The sequence below is a fragment of the Triturus cristatus genome, chromosome 4_2, assembly GCF_964204655.1.
Source record: "Triturus cristatus chromosome 4_2, aTriCri1.1, whole genome shotgun sequence".
Classification (NCBI taxonomy): Eukaryota; Metazoa; Chordata; class Amphibia; order Caudata; family Salamandridae; genus Triturus; species Triturus cristatus.
In genome coordinates, this window is record NC_140586.1 from 364,684,575 (window position 1) to 364,701,599 (window position 17,025).

General features: G+C 43.7%; 1 protein-coding gene across 2 annotated transcripts in view; it reads right to left on the reverse strand.

Annotated features, from left to right (window-relative positions):
• Nucleotides 1–2,280: 2,280 nt before the first annotated feature.
• The window catches only part of LOC146833896 (carboxyl-terminal PDZ ligand of neuronal nitric oxide synthase protein-like), a 1,023,200-nt gene continuing 1,008,455 nt past the window's right edge, over nt 2,281–17,025 (reverse strand). For both annotated transcript variants that reach the window (XM_085601806.1, XM_085601805.1), the window contains exon 12: nt 2,281–4,660. In XM_085601806.1, coding sequence (XP_085457932.1) covers nt 4,102–4,660 — 559 coding nt within the window. In that variant the 3' untranslated portion in view covers nt 2,281–4,101. The remainder of the gene's footprint in view (nt 4,661–17,025) is intronic.

Below are 17,025 nucleotides of genomic sequence, written 5' to 3' on the forward strand. Positions count from 1 at the left end.
CTTATTGCGGTTTCATCTTCTAATGTTATTCCGAAAAAAGGTAAGACCTAGACTTCTTGGATTCTTTTGGCTTGCGATTTTATGGTTATAAAATCAGTTATCGCTTCACAATGTCAGATCTTCTGTAAATATAGGGGTGCTGATATACGCTTAGATAATATTGTGAATCCTGTATTTCCTAATGTTTATATTACAGTAACAATTACAGCAGATTGAATTTTATATTCAAATTGTCGTTTATCTCTCCTTTCTATCAAGAAATGAACAAGTTCAACCTTAAAAGACGTTTCCAAGACTCTTCATACAACATTTTTAGAACAATCTCTCTTTCTATTTTGTTGAGTCATCACTGGCAATTGGTTCTACCCATTTTCACTTGATAAATCTCCAGAATTTCGAATGACATTGGTCATGCATTGTCATGAAATTGCATAGCCCTCCTTCAAGAGCGATTGATGTAATACATACACACATAATATGAAAACATAATATATTTATTTACTGGATGAGAAATGATTGCTTTTTCCCCAATCAGTAGCTTATTTGTACATGATTTAATCTCGATAAATTCACAGAAGGACGTTTCTCTGGCTGTTGCTATTGTATCCCTTTGCAAGTGCATTGGGTCAAGTAATAAAATGAACATTAAAAGCCAACGTATTCTATTTAAAAATATTAAAAATAATTATCTCCCAAAACATTTAAAACAAAGTGTAGTGCATTAGCTAGTGTGAAAGCGTGAAAGTATTTAGGCACTAATTGGTAGTAGTGGTAAAATGTTCTTTCAATAGGAAGGAGCTGGTCGGCTGGAGAATTATATAAATGAAAAATATATTAGTACGAGAATTCTAGCTCTCTTGCCGACTGCCTGTTCCCATATCGCTTGGTATCATGAGGCCTTCTACAGTCAAAACAGCACTTGGGAATAAGGTTCATTCTACTGCTGTTGTAAGGAAGGTCTACAAATTAAAAAAACATCCAAAATATGAAATCAACTTACACTAACTTCCTGTAGGCTCCACATCTGATTTGTTACACTTTAAAGTATTAATCTTTTCTCGAAGAAGATTAAGCTACAAGTTGGATAATCTTGTGACCTAATTTCCCGTTGGAAGCCCGGAAGCCGATCAGCCAATCCAATCCTATCAAGTCTTGATTAAAATCAAGTACGGTAGCATCGGTAAAGCTGCTCTAGTGCTCAACCCAACCTGCAGTGAAACCCTTCATCAGGCCCCGTGGGTCGTCGCAATGTGTTTTCAAACCTCCTGAAAATACAAAGTCAATTGACCAACTTGAGAACTGTGGTACTCACTCTCTGCATCCTTTCCATGTCAGCAATTCATCTCACCCCTGAAGGCAGTCTATCACTAACAATTATTATTCAACTTGGTGGTCCCCATTATCTCTGCCAGGAACAATGATAGAGTAAGCCTTCCTGACTTCGAACCTTTCACATGCATGTAATACACAGTTCCCCACAGTAAACAGCAACACTAATGTCCTCTTCTGCCGGTTTACAGATAGATGTCCCTAGTAATCTGGCCATGGCTACCAATAACAACCTGTCAAAACATTCTTCAGGTTTGAAGCAGTGCTATGAATTCAGCTATAAATTAGCATACATCAGGGATGGAATTGAGTCCTACCTCTTGAAGGTGAAGGGGGTGCAGCAGCATACAGAATGATGGATGAATAGAGTCTTGAGGGTTTCTTTCCGTAGTGTCCAGGAGGGAATTTGATTTTGACCTCATGTGTATCTGTTCAAGCAGTAGGAAACATGTCCCAACAGATGCCATCATAGGGGCCTCACGAGAGAGCCTGTAAGTTATCAGCATCTCACGGTTCATAAAATGAGGCTTACTGTCCATGATCCACGTCATCGTGGTAAAATTGGGTAAGTAGGTCTGATGGGCATTCATGTGTCCATCATCAAAAGCATGTTTATGAGGAGTCTCTTCAAACCTCACAATGGATACGGTTAGGGCTTCAGTACTCATGTTTGCTCTGATTTAACAGTGATAAAACATTGGCCTTCTATCGCTGTGCCTAACTTGGTTTTTGAAGCATTGATGATAACAGACTTTATTATATAATAATATTATTATATAGTCCTTTCGTACACCTTGCTTCTTATATCAATGAAAATGGTGCGCACAAATTCCTGAAACTTATTTCAACACGGGGATTACAATTGGAACACACAATAGAGTTCATGCTAAAAAAATGCTACATTATTTGAGCAATGGCTTGAAATTCTGGACATTAAACATGTTTACATGCGTCACAGGATTGGGTCTTTTAAAGAAAATGATTGAAGAGGCAATAGTAGGTTCACTACAGACAAATGTGGCATTGGACGTGGGTCATAAACCAGCACTTAACTCCTGTTCCCTTCTGAACAGTAAGACATTGGTGAGGTCCGTGTAGGATTACATCTAAACATGAGCTTCCTTCTACCATAACATCGGAGAAGGGTAGGCTCAGAAGCCGAGATGCACCCAACCATCGCCCAAATGCCAGAGGAATGTTTTTTCATGTAATGGAGAGTAAATCTAGGCACATGCGCGTGTTATCTTAAATGATGGTCCTCGCAGGTCTCAATAAATTTTAATCCGAATCATCCTCCTCTCCTTGAGGCGTATCATCTTGACTAATGCTTATTTTGAAGCTAGATTCGCCAATGCATGTAGGAGGCGATACTGCACTCATATTACCTACAACTTAAAAACATGCATGCTGACCTCAGTTAAGTGCACAGCTTCAGGAACACATACACAAACCTCCTTTCCAGAGTTGTTTGTAGCCTAAGATAAAACCCAAGATCCAATTCAAGGGCATTCAGCCTTGATACCAAATACATTACCAGACATGTAGTGTGTACCTAAACCACGACAAAGCACTTTGGAACGCCTCCAATTCAAGCCCATATGCTATATGAGGAATAACTATCACACACCAGTGGTCATCTGAATTCCTGGACCGACTATCACATCCACTTGCCAAACATTGGGGTGAACACAATTGTAAAACTGTCTGATATGGTTTACTCAGCCAATGGCACACAGCAGGTATTCACTGGAATAGCCTCCTTGGGCTCCCAATCTCTCTTCCGCAAAGACTGAAGTTGGTCAATATTTTACTTTAGTGAGGCTGAAAGGGTGTACAGTATGGTCCTAACACAGGTGCTAAGCGTGGGGCACCAGTTTGGCAGAGATACTCAGACCCTGAGGATTTTTTAGAGAGGGTGTAAATACCTACATTATACAAGTGATCAGTACATGCATACATATTGAAGCTACAGCAGATTACATAAAACCATGAGTTCTTTTGTTTTCACCTGACATGACGCGGCACAGCTAAAACCACCATTTCTTAACTTAAGCATACAACGTTTGTCAATGATATTCATACAATGTGCCATCTCTTTTTTGCATCATTTTAAGTAAGATCCATAATAATGAACACTGCCTGGGGTTTGGCATTTCCTTGGAAAACATTTTTGTCACAGTCAAGGCCTTTGTGAAATCCTTCACCTTGGGGCTTCTCCCATGGCTTTTTGTTTTTGCTGACTGGCTTTTAGCAATTCATAAAATATTTGCCAAACATTTCTCTAGCCATTTGTTCACCATACGTTTTTCCATTCACTTTTTTGTGTGCTTTCTCGACCCTTCCTAGGCATTTGGTTCAGCTTTGTTGCCAGGAAAGCAACTACTTTGATGGCATAGTTCACTCTAGTCTCAGAGATGTCAGCACTGAAACAGAACAGTGGAATCCTTATGAAAGGAAAACATTGTGGCAGTGACTTGAACCATAGAACAACAAATAAGAATACAGTCAGTATGAGGGTGAATCTGGGGAGGTGACAAAGACCAGGTTTACCACTAACATATATGACATTCACAAGCAGACTTCAGAGCATTTGTGGAAATGGCTGTGGGCGTTGACCACTAGCTCCATAGTGAACAATAAGTTGTTGGCGTGGGCAGTGTATGATGAAACCCACAGATGAACGGCCAGGTACTACCCAATGGAAGAATAGTAGGAACAGATTGCCTTATTTTAGAAGTCTTGAAAATGAGAGAAACACCCTAGACTGAATGGTTATTCAAAAGAGAGCAGATCTGGGTGGGGACCCTCGCTGTCCAAGGTGGAGTTCCTTAATGCTCTTGCTAGCTGCTCCTCCTCTGAATCATGACAGCCTTCGTCCAACATGCAATCTTGACTATTGCTTATTTTGAAGATCGGCTTGTCAGAACATGGAGTGGAGGGTATTGTCTTCTCCATTGTTTTATTCACTTTGGCTACGTTATTTTTGTTGATCAGATCAGGCACCGAGAGATCATTGTGGCAAAGGTCGTCTCCATTCTCCATCGGCTCATGGTGGTTTATGGAGGAAAAGCTCTCAGAGGTCTCCTTCTGTACCTGCTCTGGGCAGGTTCCAGCAACTGGCGAGAAGGCCTCCTCTTTGGCAACCTGGTCTTGAGGCTTTGCTTGTTTTTCCGGTGAGGCAATGGGGGAGACCTCTGTGGAATCTGGGCTGCTCACGACTGGGCTCGATGAGATCATCATGTCTTGAGTGGTCTTCAAAGCCCTGGGAATACGTTTCCTAGTTACAGGTGGTGGTGGCTCAAGTCGGGGGAAAGTCTCCAGAAACTTTGACCTAAGAGATACAACATAAAATTGTGAGATTTACAGGTTTATAACATTTTATTTTTTTATTTTTTATATAATATTTTATAGGCATTTTCAATCAATAACCAGTAAAATAGGCATACAATAAAATGTGTGGCCATATTTACATATTCAATCTTCCCATTGTAGTTCAATCAGAGACCACACATAAGTGCTCTTTGTTCCAGTGACAATATCAGTAATAAGTTATTTATTTACCACTTCAACCGCAATGCCTCCATGCTCCCTATCCACCCCCACACTTCATGGTGCTTTTGCGTCCATCCCCTGACAATGTACATTCATAATTCCATTACTCTACAATAGTTCATGCCAGTCTTCCATTTAAATCGGCTTGTGGCTTCCAGCTGTCTCCAGCCCTGTTCAATACCTCGTTTCACCAGAATCAACCCCAGACCAATAAATGTTCTTTCACAAATATTTAGGCCTAGCTCCTCCAGGATGTTCAATAGGGCTATCTGCAGTATCAATGTAATACTCCTGACAAGCAGTCTGGGTAGGATGCAAGATGTTGTCCTCCAGGAGGATGTGATAGTGTTGTAACCCATATCAACTGGTAGTCATCTCCCTCTTCTGTTGGGCACCTTAAACACATAGCCAAAGAGTTTCTGCCGCTCAGTGTCACCTGGGGGACCTAGATCGGGGACCCACGCTAGCTGGAGGGCATGAAGGGTGTCGGAAGTGCGGATAATCCATGATCCCACAATACATGCCCCCGTACCTCTCGCAAGCTCTGAAGTGGTCAGTTTTGCTTTTAGTGGGTTGGAATGTGGGAGTGCCTCCACATGCACCGGGTGTGGAGTGGTAGCATGACTATATCTGGAAAATTGGTTTTGAAGAAGTCCAAATTCCTTGCGGAATTCAGTGAAGGATTTCAAGGCATCATTAGTCATCTTATTTCTTATTTTAACAACTACAAAAGAGTCTAGAAACCATGTTACATAAACTTTAAACCGGTGCAAGGAAAAGGACAAACCACTTTACATCATTTTTGCTACTTATGGAATAATTAATGGCATTCTTTCTAAACTTTTGCACTAGGGCAAAGCATGGAGGAAACTCATTTCATATTATTCCTGCTGTGCTTACATAAAATGAAATGGTATTAATACTATATTCCTAATTTTCAAATGCAAAAGATGGAATGCCACCATTTTTGAAGACGAGCCACTTAGCATATTTTTTAGAATATTTATTCTGGTTGAGTTTAATTAACATTCTTGTATATAGTTAGATATAGTCCCTCAATCTATTTCCTCTATTTTTTTACCCGATACAAAATTTCTATAATATATAGTGGAGCAAACTTGCGTTCTGTACCACAGACGCATAAGCAGTGCAAAATAAATTTGCCCAATTTTTGCATTATTGCAAAGATTCTGTAATATGGCTCCCGTTATAACGTTTTTGAAATAATTTTGAGGAAGGTTTTAGAGCAATAACTGTGAAAACAAGAATCATTAAATGGATATGAATGGAGAGAAAAAGAAGAAGCTACTGTAGTAAAAAGAAAATATACAAATTAGGCAGCATCCCTTGATTGGCAGAATTAAATACCCAGCATTAGCATGTCTTCTTTCTGATACTGAAGAAAACTAAGCACCCTTGTCAATTTCATTATTTTTGCTACACACTGTTCGATACAGGGGCATATTTATTTAATACTTGTTAAAATAGCGTGAGGAATTATGCAAAAAGAAGTGTACTTCAATTGGTATAAACACTTATAGATGTCAAGACTAGGATGAAATCAACCAAGGAATAGAAATGTGAACCGGATGACCTTTTTGATTGGGTGCAGGGTTTTAGGCCTCTGTGCAGTGAAAGGGGTTTGGGTAGATTGGTATACAGTGCAGGGGAATGTTTTAGGGCTCAAGGTGGGGGGGTTGGTGGGGTAATTTATTGTAGGGGGTAGGGTTTAAGGCCTCAGGGCGGGGGGGAGGAGTGAGGTAGGGAGATAGAAGTTTAGGGCTTAGGGTGGGGGGGTCGGGGTAGTGGTGATCTTAACCACCCATACCCCTTTACCAATCACAGCTTTACAATGAAATTGGGTGTTAAAGGCATGCATGGTAAAGGAAGGCGTGGTTAAGACGCATTTGTGGTTCAGGCTGCGTGGTAGAGGCAAGCGTGGTTCAGCCATGCGTGCCTCCGTCATACAGCCAATGTGGGTGTTAACAAAGAGGTGGAAGGACAATCTTAATTTAACGATGACACTAAGACAGGTGGTATATAGTAAGAAGAAAGATGGGGCAATAATTGTGACTTGAGAGATGGTCACACGGTGGTAGGTTCTGGAGCGTTCTTAGAAATCAGCGGTGGTGCAAAAGCTTTCCCTGCTCTACAAATCACAGATAGTGGGTCAGAGGTTGCTGTGGACCGTGGTGTCAAAGGTAGGAGGTCTGCCAGGAGTAGTTTCTGTGGAGCACTGTAGTGTCCTGCTGGACACATCATGCAGCAGCCCCTCCTTAGGCAGTGCTAACACCCCCCACACCCATGCAACACAGGCCTCACCAGTCAGGTGACCCTTCTAATAAAAGGGGCGGGTCTGTGTCATCCCTTATCTCAGCATGCAGGCCTAGCGCCCACAACTTTACAAGCACCCTGGGAAAGGGGTCTATAGCGTGTAGCAGGTGCTGGCGTCATTTGGAGACAATTCTCTCTAGGTTTTGAGTAGAAGAGAGAGGGGTGTGGACATATGAATTTAGATTTGGATGTGATGTCATGTGAAGCCTTTGACGCCGCCTTGTTGTTCCGAAAATGCTAGGAAGGCTGCCTGTGAAGAGGGCTTTTTAAAGTGCCAGATCTGGTGGAGGGGTCGCCATGGAAAATGGCTTTGAGTATTTATATTGTGAAGTGCTCCACAGAGAGCACAATGGGTTGAATGAAGAATGAGGCAAGCTTCTTTGCTCCACACGTGGAGACATTTGCTTGTAGGGGTTCTCATTTGATGGGGGAATAATCCCAAGTTTGGAGTTATTTCAAGGTCCTGGTTGAATGGCATTAATACAGTCCACTGGTAGCAACATCTTGAAATGAAGAAGCGCACGTGTCAGAGCCAGCATGGCTGGTCTGCAGACACCAGCTTCCCAGATCCCACAGGGGCCCCTTCTGCTCTTTAGAATCCATTCGGAACCAAGTAAAAAACTAATTTTCGTATGAAAACATGGCCACAACAATGGTATGCACTGAAATCTAGTTTGACGTTTTGGGAAACAAATGCAAAACAAGGCCTCAGTACACTCTGGATCTATTAATACTTGCAATCAGTAATCCATTTTTGTACTTTGTTCTTTTTTCTGCCTCACTTGTAATTGCTTTTGTGCACAGTTAACATCCTTTTTATCTTCTTAAATGCTTTAGTTTTGTTTATGAATGCGTTTTTGTATTTCTAGAGTGCGCTACTAGCTGGTTGGCAACGGGCGTCGTACGGGGGAAAGCTCCAGTGAGGATACATGTGAGGAAGAGGAGAGGGGAGGGGAATGAGGATAGGGGAAGGAGGATAGGGGGAGGGAAGGAGGATAGGGGAAGGAGGATAGGGGAAGGAGGATAGGGGGAGGGGACATAGCTGCCAAGGTTTCAGACTGCTTATGTGTGACATTTTCATAATTCCAGTGTAATTATGAGTGACATTCAGCGAATATGAGTGACACTTTCTCGTGAGCAAAATCAAGGAATGAAGACGAGGGAAATGTTTAAATAACAGAAACTACACCCATTTGAGCAACAAGAAACACTAAGATCTTAAAAAGGCTTGCAAAGCACCTAATCGTACTGCAGACAGCGACCCACTGCGATGCAGCGCTCTCAGCTCTACTAACTTTACTTATGCGGCTGAACTCAATTTTGTGCAGACTGAAGACAGTGCGATTGCTGCAAAGTAGAGCCCTCAGCCATAGCTACCAAGTTTTCTGCTGCCTCATAAGCGACATTTAAATGTTTTCAGTGTCCTCATGAGGGACAATCCAATGCCATAAGGCACACTATGAGCGAGACTTCATTGCAAGAACAAATGCATTCTCCCAACCGCACTGAGATAAATTACAGAAATGACTCTTTTTGTGCAATGTAATGGTTTAGAAATGCCCATAACAGAGATCAACATCTTTCATTTGCTCATTTAAGGGCAATATCTTAAATCATTCTTTCAATAAGATAAGCCTGAATTTTTAAAAGAGTTTGTTCTGAAGCAAAAACAGAATGGTGTTGTTCAGAGACAGCTTGAGTTTGTGTCCCCTGCCCTTTGAAAATGTTGAAATAATTTATGCAGTATGGTGACAAAACGAGAGGGGTGCAATGTACGAGAAAAACAGTGCTGTTCTATTACAGGCCAGCACAGCCGCTAAAATATGTGCTAATCTGCCCATTAGTTCTGTCCTAGCATTGCAAGGTGATGGTTCAAACTTAGGTAACCGGGTAAAGGAGCAGTGATTTACAGAGTGCAACTTCAAATAATGGAAATAAATGCCACCTTTAGAGATCAGCACACTTGCTACCCGGAACCAGCTGGATGCACTGAAGCTGGTCCAGTTCTCCCCACTCTTTCTGTCCGATTTCCCTCATCCCATTCTCTCACTTGCGCTCTCTTCCCTTGCTCTTTCATCCACTCTTCCTTTCTCAAACTTCTCTCATTGTTTGCTTTTCCTCCTCTTCCTTTCTCTTTTCTGCATTCACCTTACTTGCACTACCATCAATTCTTCTCCATTCTCACACTGTTCTCTCTGCCCGCTTTTCCTCCTTAACTTTTATTCTCTCCCCTGTATTCTCTGTTCATCTGTCTCCCCTCCATCTTTCCTGTTTCTTCTATGTGGCTCTTTTCCACTCTATTTCCTCTTTTTATTGGTTCACCTTCTTACTTTCACTTCTTACTTTTGTCACACACTTTCTCTCACTCACTCCTCCATCCTCACTGTCCTTTCTCAGACTCCTTTTCTTTCTCTCATGCTTTCTTACCTAGTTCTGTCCTCTCCCCTCTCCCTTGATTCCTCCTACATCTTTTCTTTCTCACTCCTTTAGTCTACTTCTGCAGCAGTGATGGCATTGCTCACTATAATCTGTGGTGGGCTAGTACGTTGGTTCATGCACCCCAGCAACAAACTGCAGAGGCACAAATAAACAAAACACACCACTGCCATAACCACAAACCTTTGACTCAAAAAACTCTTAATTTCAATTAAAAAAATGAATCTAACCTATCCTGGGAGGACTTTTTGGTCTCTCCATAGCACTCAAGTGAAAATGAAATGCCGTTCTGTATTTGAAGTTGAATGCATTGAGTAAATTCAGTAATTTCTATAATACACAAAAAATGCATTGCATTTGTTAGTATCTCAGTGTTAATCGATCCAGTTTTCAAGTGCATTGCTATTTACATCACATTAGCTGCAATTCCCACAAAAAACGTCTGCATTTTTCATAGTATTTTTTTTATGTTTCCTAAACTTCTCGTCATTGTTAGATTAAAATCAAACATCCCTGAGCTCACGGAGCGAGGCCTACAACCTACAGAGCTTCTAAACTAGATGTGATGGGAACATTGAACTCTCAGGTTTTTAATTGCTGGACTGTAACCAGCATATAAGGAGACAGGCCTTTCTGTATCGCCAAAGTAGTAAGGAAAGTGAGTGCTGCATGCCATAAAAACAGCTGGTGGCAACAGGGAAGGTGCCACCCCCAGGGGATTAATGTACGTATGCAAAGGGAACTACAGAGCCCATGACAGGGTCCTGCGGGGTCTCAGTCGATCTTAATCAATGTCAGGTAGCTCAGCTCTGAGCCCAATCTGCCGCGGCACCAGTGCGCAGTTCTACTTGACTTGCAGGCTCACGGAGCCTGCTAAAATTAAATTATTATTCATGTTGTAAATCGACATCATAATGTCAGAAAGCAACATGAATTGTCAGACCTGAGTTGCAGATAGGACGAGAGTGATCTCTTCTTTCAGCACGGCATTGTGGAGGCACTCGGATTTCTAGAGATCTTCCCTCTGCACAGATGACTGTCCGACCTCTTCTGCTGAATGCTCTCCCTGTGGTCCCGCATGATGATGGGGCAGCAAACTACTGGCTGTACACAGGCTGGTAGTCTGGAAGTTGTGCGCCCAAGAAACGTTTCTGCCCCCTCTTAATTGCCGCCTTACTACTTGTGACTCTTCCTGTTGGAAAATAGAGAGTCACGTGGCGGCACGTAACGTGAGGCCGCCGCAGCCGGCTCTAGCTGAGTGAGTCTAAGCAGCAGCTGACGGCCAATATTCAGTGGCGTCACTAGGGGGGTGCGGGGGGTGCGGCCCGCACGGCCCGCACCGGGTGACACCATCACATGGGGTGACACCCGGTGACAGTGACTTTAGTCATGCAATATAGTGCTGCTTAGCTGTCAATGCAGCGCTGTTTCTGGCAGGCTAAAGGGCTGGCAGCTCGTAGCTCTCGAGCACTGTTCTCTTCGCTACAACAATGTATCCATGTTAGACACCCCCACCCCCCGGCCCGATACATGAGCGTAGCTGAAGTCAGTCTTTGCCCGGCCAATCATTGCTTGTTGAGGTGTTATAGTCTAAAGTCAGTGGGGGGTGAGAGTCAAATGCGGCGGAGTAACGGATTTAGGCTGAGAGCCAGCTCCTCATCGCCGCCACGGTCGACAGTTGGAACGATGTGGATAGGATCCTGCCCTGGCTGCACGACGTGACTGCAGCCGACAGGGCCGCCGAGCCTGCATGATGATCAGTAAGTGCCAGAGTGAGCAGCAGACCGTATTTATCCAAAAGTAATTGCAGTAGTAGTTTTTGGCAAGTTTGCCTTGCAATTCAGCGGTAGCAATAAGCAGGAGGAGCCGCAGGGGTGCTTGTGCCTCGCTCCTCCCTCCCGCTGTGCTGCTGTCCCCTGGCCCTCTCCTTTCCCCGTGGTTTTGCCCAGCTCATCTGATGGAGTCGCTGGAAACGAAAGTTGCCAGTGAGTTCTCGGGAGGACCCGATTTTTGACTGCGCAGTAGGTTCCGGGTGTGTAGTAATCCGCGCAAGTCATTGATAATAGCAGGTGGCAGCACACTTAACCCCGGCCCGGGTTCCCTAGCTTGAGGCGTGCATTTTGAAAACATTTGCGTTTCAAAGTCCGTTATAGTGATGCTTATCTGCAGCAATAGAAATGAATGCGTGCTTAGTGCTTCCTTTGTCCAAAAACGGAAGGTTCTCGTTCCTGGCTTGTAAATTATGACAGCTGAATTGGTGAAGTGGAACCGTGTTTGCAGAGGTCGGTGTTAATTGTGATGCGCTTTTAAGCTATTGTGAAGCAGCCTTTCGCTTCCCCGCATGATAGGGTGTTTCACAGCTTCATTTTCTCTCGCTTCCTTGCATACAATGTTGCTGTGTTTTTTGCGAGCATGTGCTTAAAAAATAAAGCTTCATGTTTTTAAGCCATTCTGATCATCGAGCCAAACACAGTGTTGTGCAAATTACGATGAAATAACTGGTAACAACTTTAAACTATGCATGTTTGAATGAATATATTGCAAACTTTGGTTGGAAACACTTCTCCTAGATAAACAGACATATTCCATAATACTATTCTGTTGAACTTGAAAGGCTCTCTAGCCCTTCACAAAAGTGCATTATAGCTTATGTATAGCACAGGATATCCGCCACCCTCAGCCTGTGCCCCAGCCCGGGCCCCAGTAATTGTTTCTGTCTCCTGGCAACAATAAAACTCATGAACACCTGCTCTGAGTCCGTGAGTAGAGGCTGAGCAGGTGGTGTTTAGGGTACGCACGGCACACCTCTCTCATACATGCATAGCAGTACCACTGTGACCAGTTCTGCACTGAGAACTGTACATCAGCTGAGAGTGGGGGCGGCGTTTTTCAGTTCTCACCTAGGGTGGCAAAACACCTAGAAACGGCCCTGACCATCTTTACGCATGCGCAGTCTGTAGACCCCCACCCTCACTTTCTCTCTTTTAGTTATTTGAGAATTGCGGGGTCGAAAAGCGGACAAAAGAAAGTCATTGTGAAAGTGGGCACTTCGCTTTATTGTGGGACAAGCCTTTGGCAAAACAGAGACACACAGGAATGCCTCCGTGACAGTGTAACCCGATTCCCTTTCCAAAGACAATCATAAACTGGTACAGTAAGCAGAATTGTTTTCCCAAGATGTTTGTGGTGTTGTCACTCATAGGGGATGCCTGGGCAAAAAAAGATCAAACGTGGTTCAAAAACAATGAAAGACACGCAGGAAACTCTGGTAACCAAACTATCTAAACACCGAGCATGATTGAAATACCAGGCCAGACTTTGAGCGAACAAAACCTAAAACTCAATGCCCGTGGAAGCCTGCTCATTATGGATGTTGGACTTCCTGTGACTCTCATTTGAATGATATTGCACGAATGAGTTGAAAATACATTTTATAAGTTCTTAAAAACTAATCACATAAGAGATGTCTGACCAATTATGGTCTTTACTTGGGAAATAAAAAAAGCTGTAAAACATGGCAATAAGATTAAATAAATTAACCTGCAAGGGCGATTAGTGAATACCAGTATTTTTTCTTAAAGAGTAAGCTATCCAAACTGTACACATTTCCTAGTATTAATTCAGCAATTAAAATGTTGCTGTGTCAGCAAAGTATATATAACAAACACACCCTGGGTCTCAGTTACAGGCTAAACGTTGCATCTGCATTCTGACAAAAGGACAGACTACTTGATAAGTACGTCATCAAATTCTCCTGGAAACATATCTGAGACAATGAATGTGACCGTCCTCAGAAAGCCATGTCCTTGACAGGCAGCCCATCCAAGAGAAGGCAAAAGAAAGAAAAACACCTGAAACCCAGTGGCATGAGCGGGCTGACCCAAAGGCAACTCTTTCTCTCAGTGGCGTCACGCGGGGGGTGCGGACCGCAAGGGTGACACCATGAGTTACCGCACTGGGTGACACCAACCCTAGTGACGCCACTGCCAATATTGAATATGCCGCCTGCCCAGCAGAGCCCCCTGGACGGCGCAACCTACTACATTGCTTTCATTTTAAATTCTGCACCAGCAAGCAAAGCACTGCACAATCAATGTGCAGTCATACAGTGCACACTAGCAGACTCAAGCAGCGCTGCAGTCCACGTCGCTGCTCAGCTTGCTTGGTTGCCGGGTGTTGCTCTTTCTCACTAGTCTGCCCGGTAGTGTCAGGAGGTGATATAATGCGTGACTAAGCATTTTAGTGCGGTGATGTGGACCACCACACTAAAATGTGTTAATCTAAAGCCTGATGCGTGATACTTGGCAGGACTGAGGGGAAGGAGGATAGGAGGAGGGCCAGACAGGAGGAGGGGAAGAGGACAGGGGAAGGGGTGGACAGGGGAGGGGAAGAGGACAGGCTGGGAGGGGCAGACGGGGGGGGGGAGGCGACAAGGGGGGAGGGGCAGAGCTAGTGGAATGGTTGAGAAGTCAGCATGTCTGAGGCAGTGCTCCTGGAAGAGGTGACTTTAAATAGGTGTTTCATCGATTTAAAGAGGTGAATAGATCTTTTTTGCTATTTTTTTTTATTTAGTTCAAACTTGGTCGAAGGTCAATAGAGTGGCAATCAGATTACTTAACAATTTGAGCTGCGGTCAGGATTCGACTAGGGGTGGGCGGAATTTGCGAAATCCACTTTCGCAAATTATCGCGAAAATGTTAAAAATTATCGCAAACATGCGGAAATATCGCGAAGATGCAGAAGTTTTTTTCCCGCATGTTCGCGAGATTTTCTGCATGGTTGCGGCTCGCCATCTTACCCATGTGGTTGCTCGCGGGCGCGGCCATCTTGTTTTCAGTTGTCTCGCGGTGCATGATCGCGAGAAGAAAGACGTGATCGCGCGACGCATGACGTCACTGCGGGCGCGAACTGTCGCGAGACAGCGCAAATGGCTAAAAACAATACAACATCTCATGGAGAACGCGACCGAATCAAGAAAACTTGTCGGCGAACGCAGGGATTCAGGTAAGGCGATCGCGCGCGCGCGAGAATGTATTATTTTACAGCGCGAGCAAGAACCAAATTATCGCTATGCTGCGGAATGCGGAAATTTTGACATTTTCGCGCTTTCTGCGGAACGCGAAAATGTCAAATTATCGCAATTTCCGCGAACGGAACGAAATTTTAGCCCAGGCCTAGATTCGACCAGATTCTAAAGTGGGCAACTTTGGGTAATTATGCCACATTTTCTGCCCTTGCAACAAGAGTATGGGATCTCTTGTCACCATTTGTTTCTGGGTCTATTACTTAGACGGGTCTGTCAAAGGTCTGATTGACAGTTTAAGATTTTTGTAGAAATGCATTGAATGAATCTACCTTAGCTAAGGCCTGGTGTTCACTCATATAATTTTGTATTTATTTGTAGTGCAACAAATATGAGTGTACACAAACTGTGCAAGAACGATACGTTGCACAGATCCGTTTCAACATATGAGCATGCAGTCTACATAATGCAGGTTACAGCTCTAGTCCCATATGTGGCAGATACTGGTAGTTCAACAAATACACAAGTAGTGCATTGGCCCTCATGTTCACATTTCTATAATAAACTCTCTATAATAGAAACAAATGCCTTTGAAATAACACCCCTCCATCCCCCCTCCAATAGCTGCCAAGGTTTCAGATTGCTTATGTGAGACATTTTCATAATTTCAGTGTAACTATGAGTGACATTCAACGACTATGAGTGACACTTTTTTGCAAACATTATAATATTACCAGCATTTAGTAGTAGCATGGCACAGCCTAGGCCGGACACCTGTTACCATGCAGGACAGCAAAGAAACAATACATTGAACAGAGATTCCCTGCCTTAGCCAGCGTGCGCCTCCCTGGCTTGATCAAAACATGATCAATTGACAGTGTGTGTCCAGGCTCTCTGCCATGTGGGGACCCAGGGCAACTACAGGATGTGAGAGGGGCCCCAGGGAGATCTTCTCCCTGTACAGTTCTCCAAATAAGCCCCTCTTTTACTGCAGTTTAGACTGACCCATATTTTGGCATGTATTTAGAAGCTTTGTTTTGCAGCTGGACACCCACATCTGTTTGACACTATGGTTTGGGCACGGGGCACTTTTATACATTAATTATGTGGGTGTGCGATTTTGTGTGTCGGTCTTCAAACCTCTGAATTTCGTTTGGCTGGAATATGAGTTTCTATGACTGCAGGATATTTCCATGTCATAATATATTGCGAATCCTATACCTTCCGTGGTACACTATTGCCATCTTGTGGCCTTGAAAAACAGTACTCAGATTTTATGCATCGGTCCCAGCAAAGCGAGAACGTGGAACTACACAGTATTATTGCACTTCAGGACACAGTTCTTTTGCGTGAGAATGTCAGGCATTGCGATAATGCTGCAAAACAAAGGTAATGGAAATGCGTTATTCTAACGCGAGATGTTTTTCACTTGGCAGGGCTGCCCCCCTAGGCTTCCATCCAGAGATCAGTCGACAGGTATACTTCCTTCAAAGTTCAGACTGGAACTGCAATCAAGCCGGAAAAAATGTTTTTCAGCATTATTAGGCACCAGATTCAAATGCTTACATAGACTGCCACCAAGTGGTTACGTTTGATTTCGTTCACAAATTTTGTTATTACTGCTCCATTGGTAATATTTCAAATGGACTTTTTCTATAGTCCCTTTATCTCTGTCTTGCAGGTTCCGTTTTCCTCATTTTTTGGCATGTTTTCCGACTTTCTGCTCCTGTGTGTTCCCACTTTGTGTGTTTTCTTTCTCTTGCTTTGGGGTAAATGTCTAATTTGGAAAAATAACTGCCGGTCCCCAAAAATGAAAGCTGGTGGGCCACACCGACAACCACCGGCTCAAATTAAGCTCCGAGTAGGACTAACTGTTGACACCCACAATGGACATTAAAGGTGTAAAATACAGCATCTACTACAGACATGCCAATCCTCCCGATTCAGGAGGGAGACTACCGATTTCAAGGCTAGTCTCCCGCCTCCCGATTCCTGCAAGCAAACCCCCGATTCCTCGGGGTTTCAGCTTGTGTAATGTGCTAATTCTTCCAGCAATAGTCAGAGTGGCGATGCAGGGGCTCTAGGAGGGTTGAAAAACCAACAAAGCCCCATTAACAAGCGAATGGTCTTTTAAAGACCTGTGAAGTACTTGGGGGCGGCTGTGTGTGTGCCCGGGAAGCTGTTTCAACCCGGGCTGACACACACGAGGGGTGGGGGCAGCTGGGGGTGTTGTATGCACTGCCAGCAACCTGCCAGGCCAGTGCACAACACTTGCATCACCCTCTCTCTGCCTGCCATTGAGCTCCATGCTTCTGGAAGGTAAGAAAAATATGTGCATTTGCGTTTCAAAT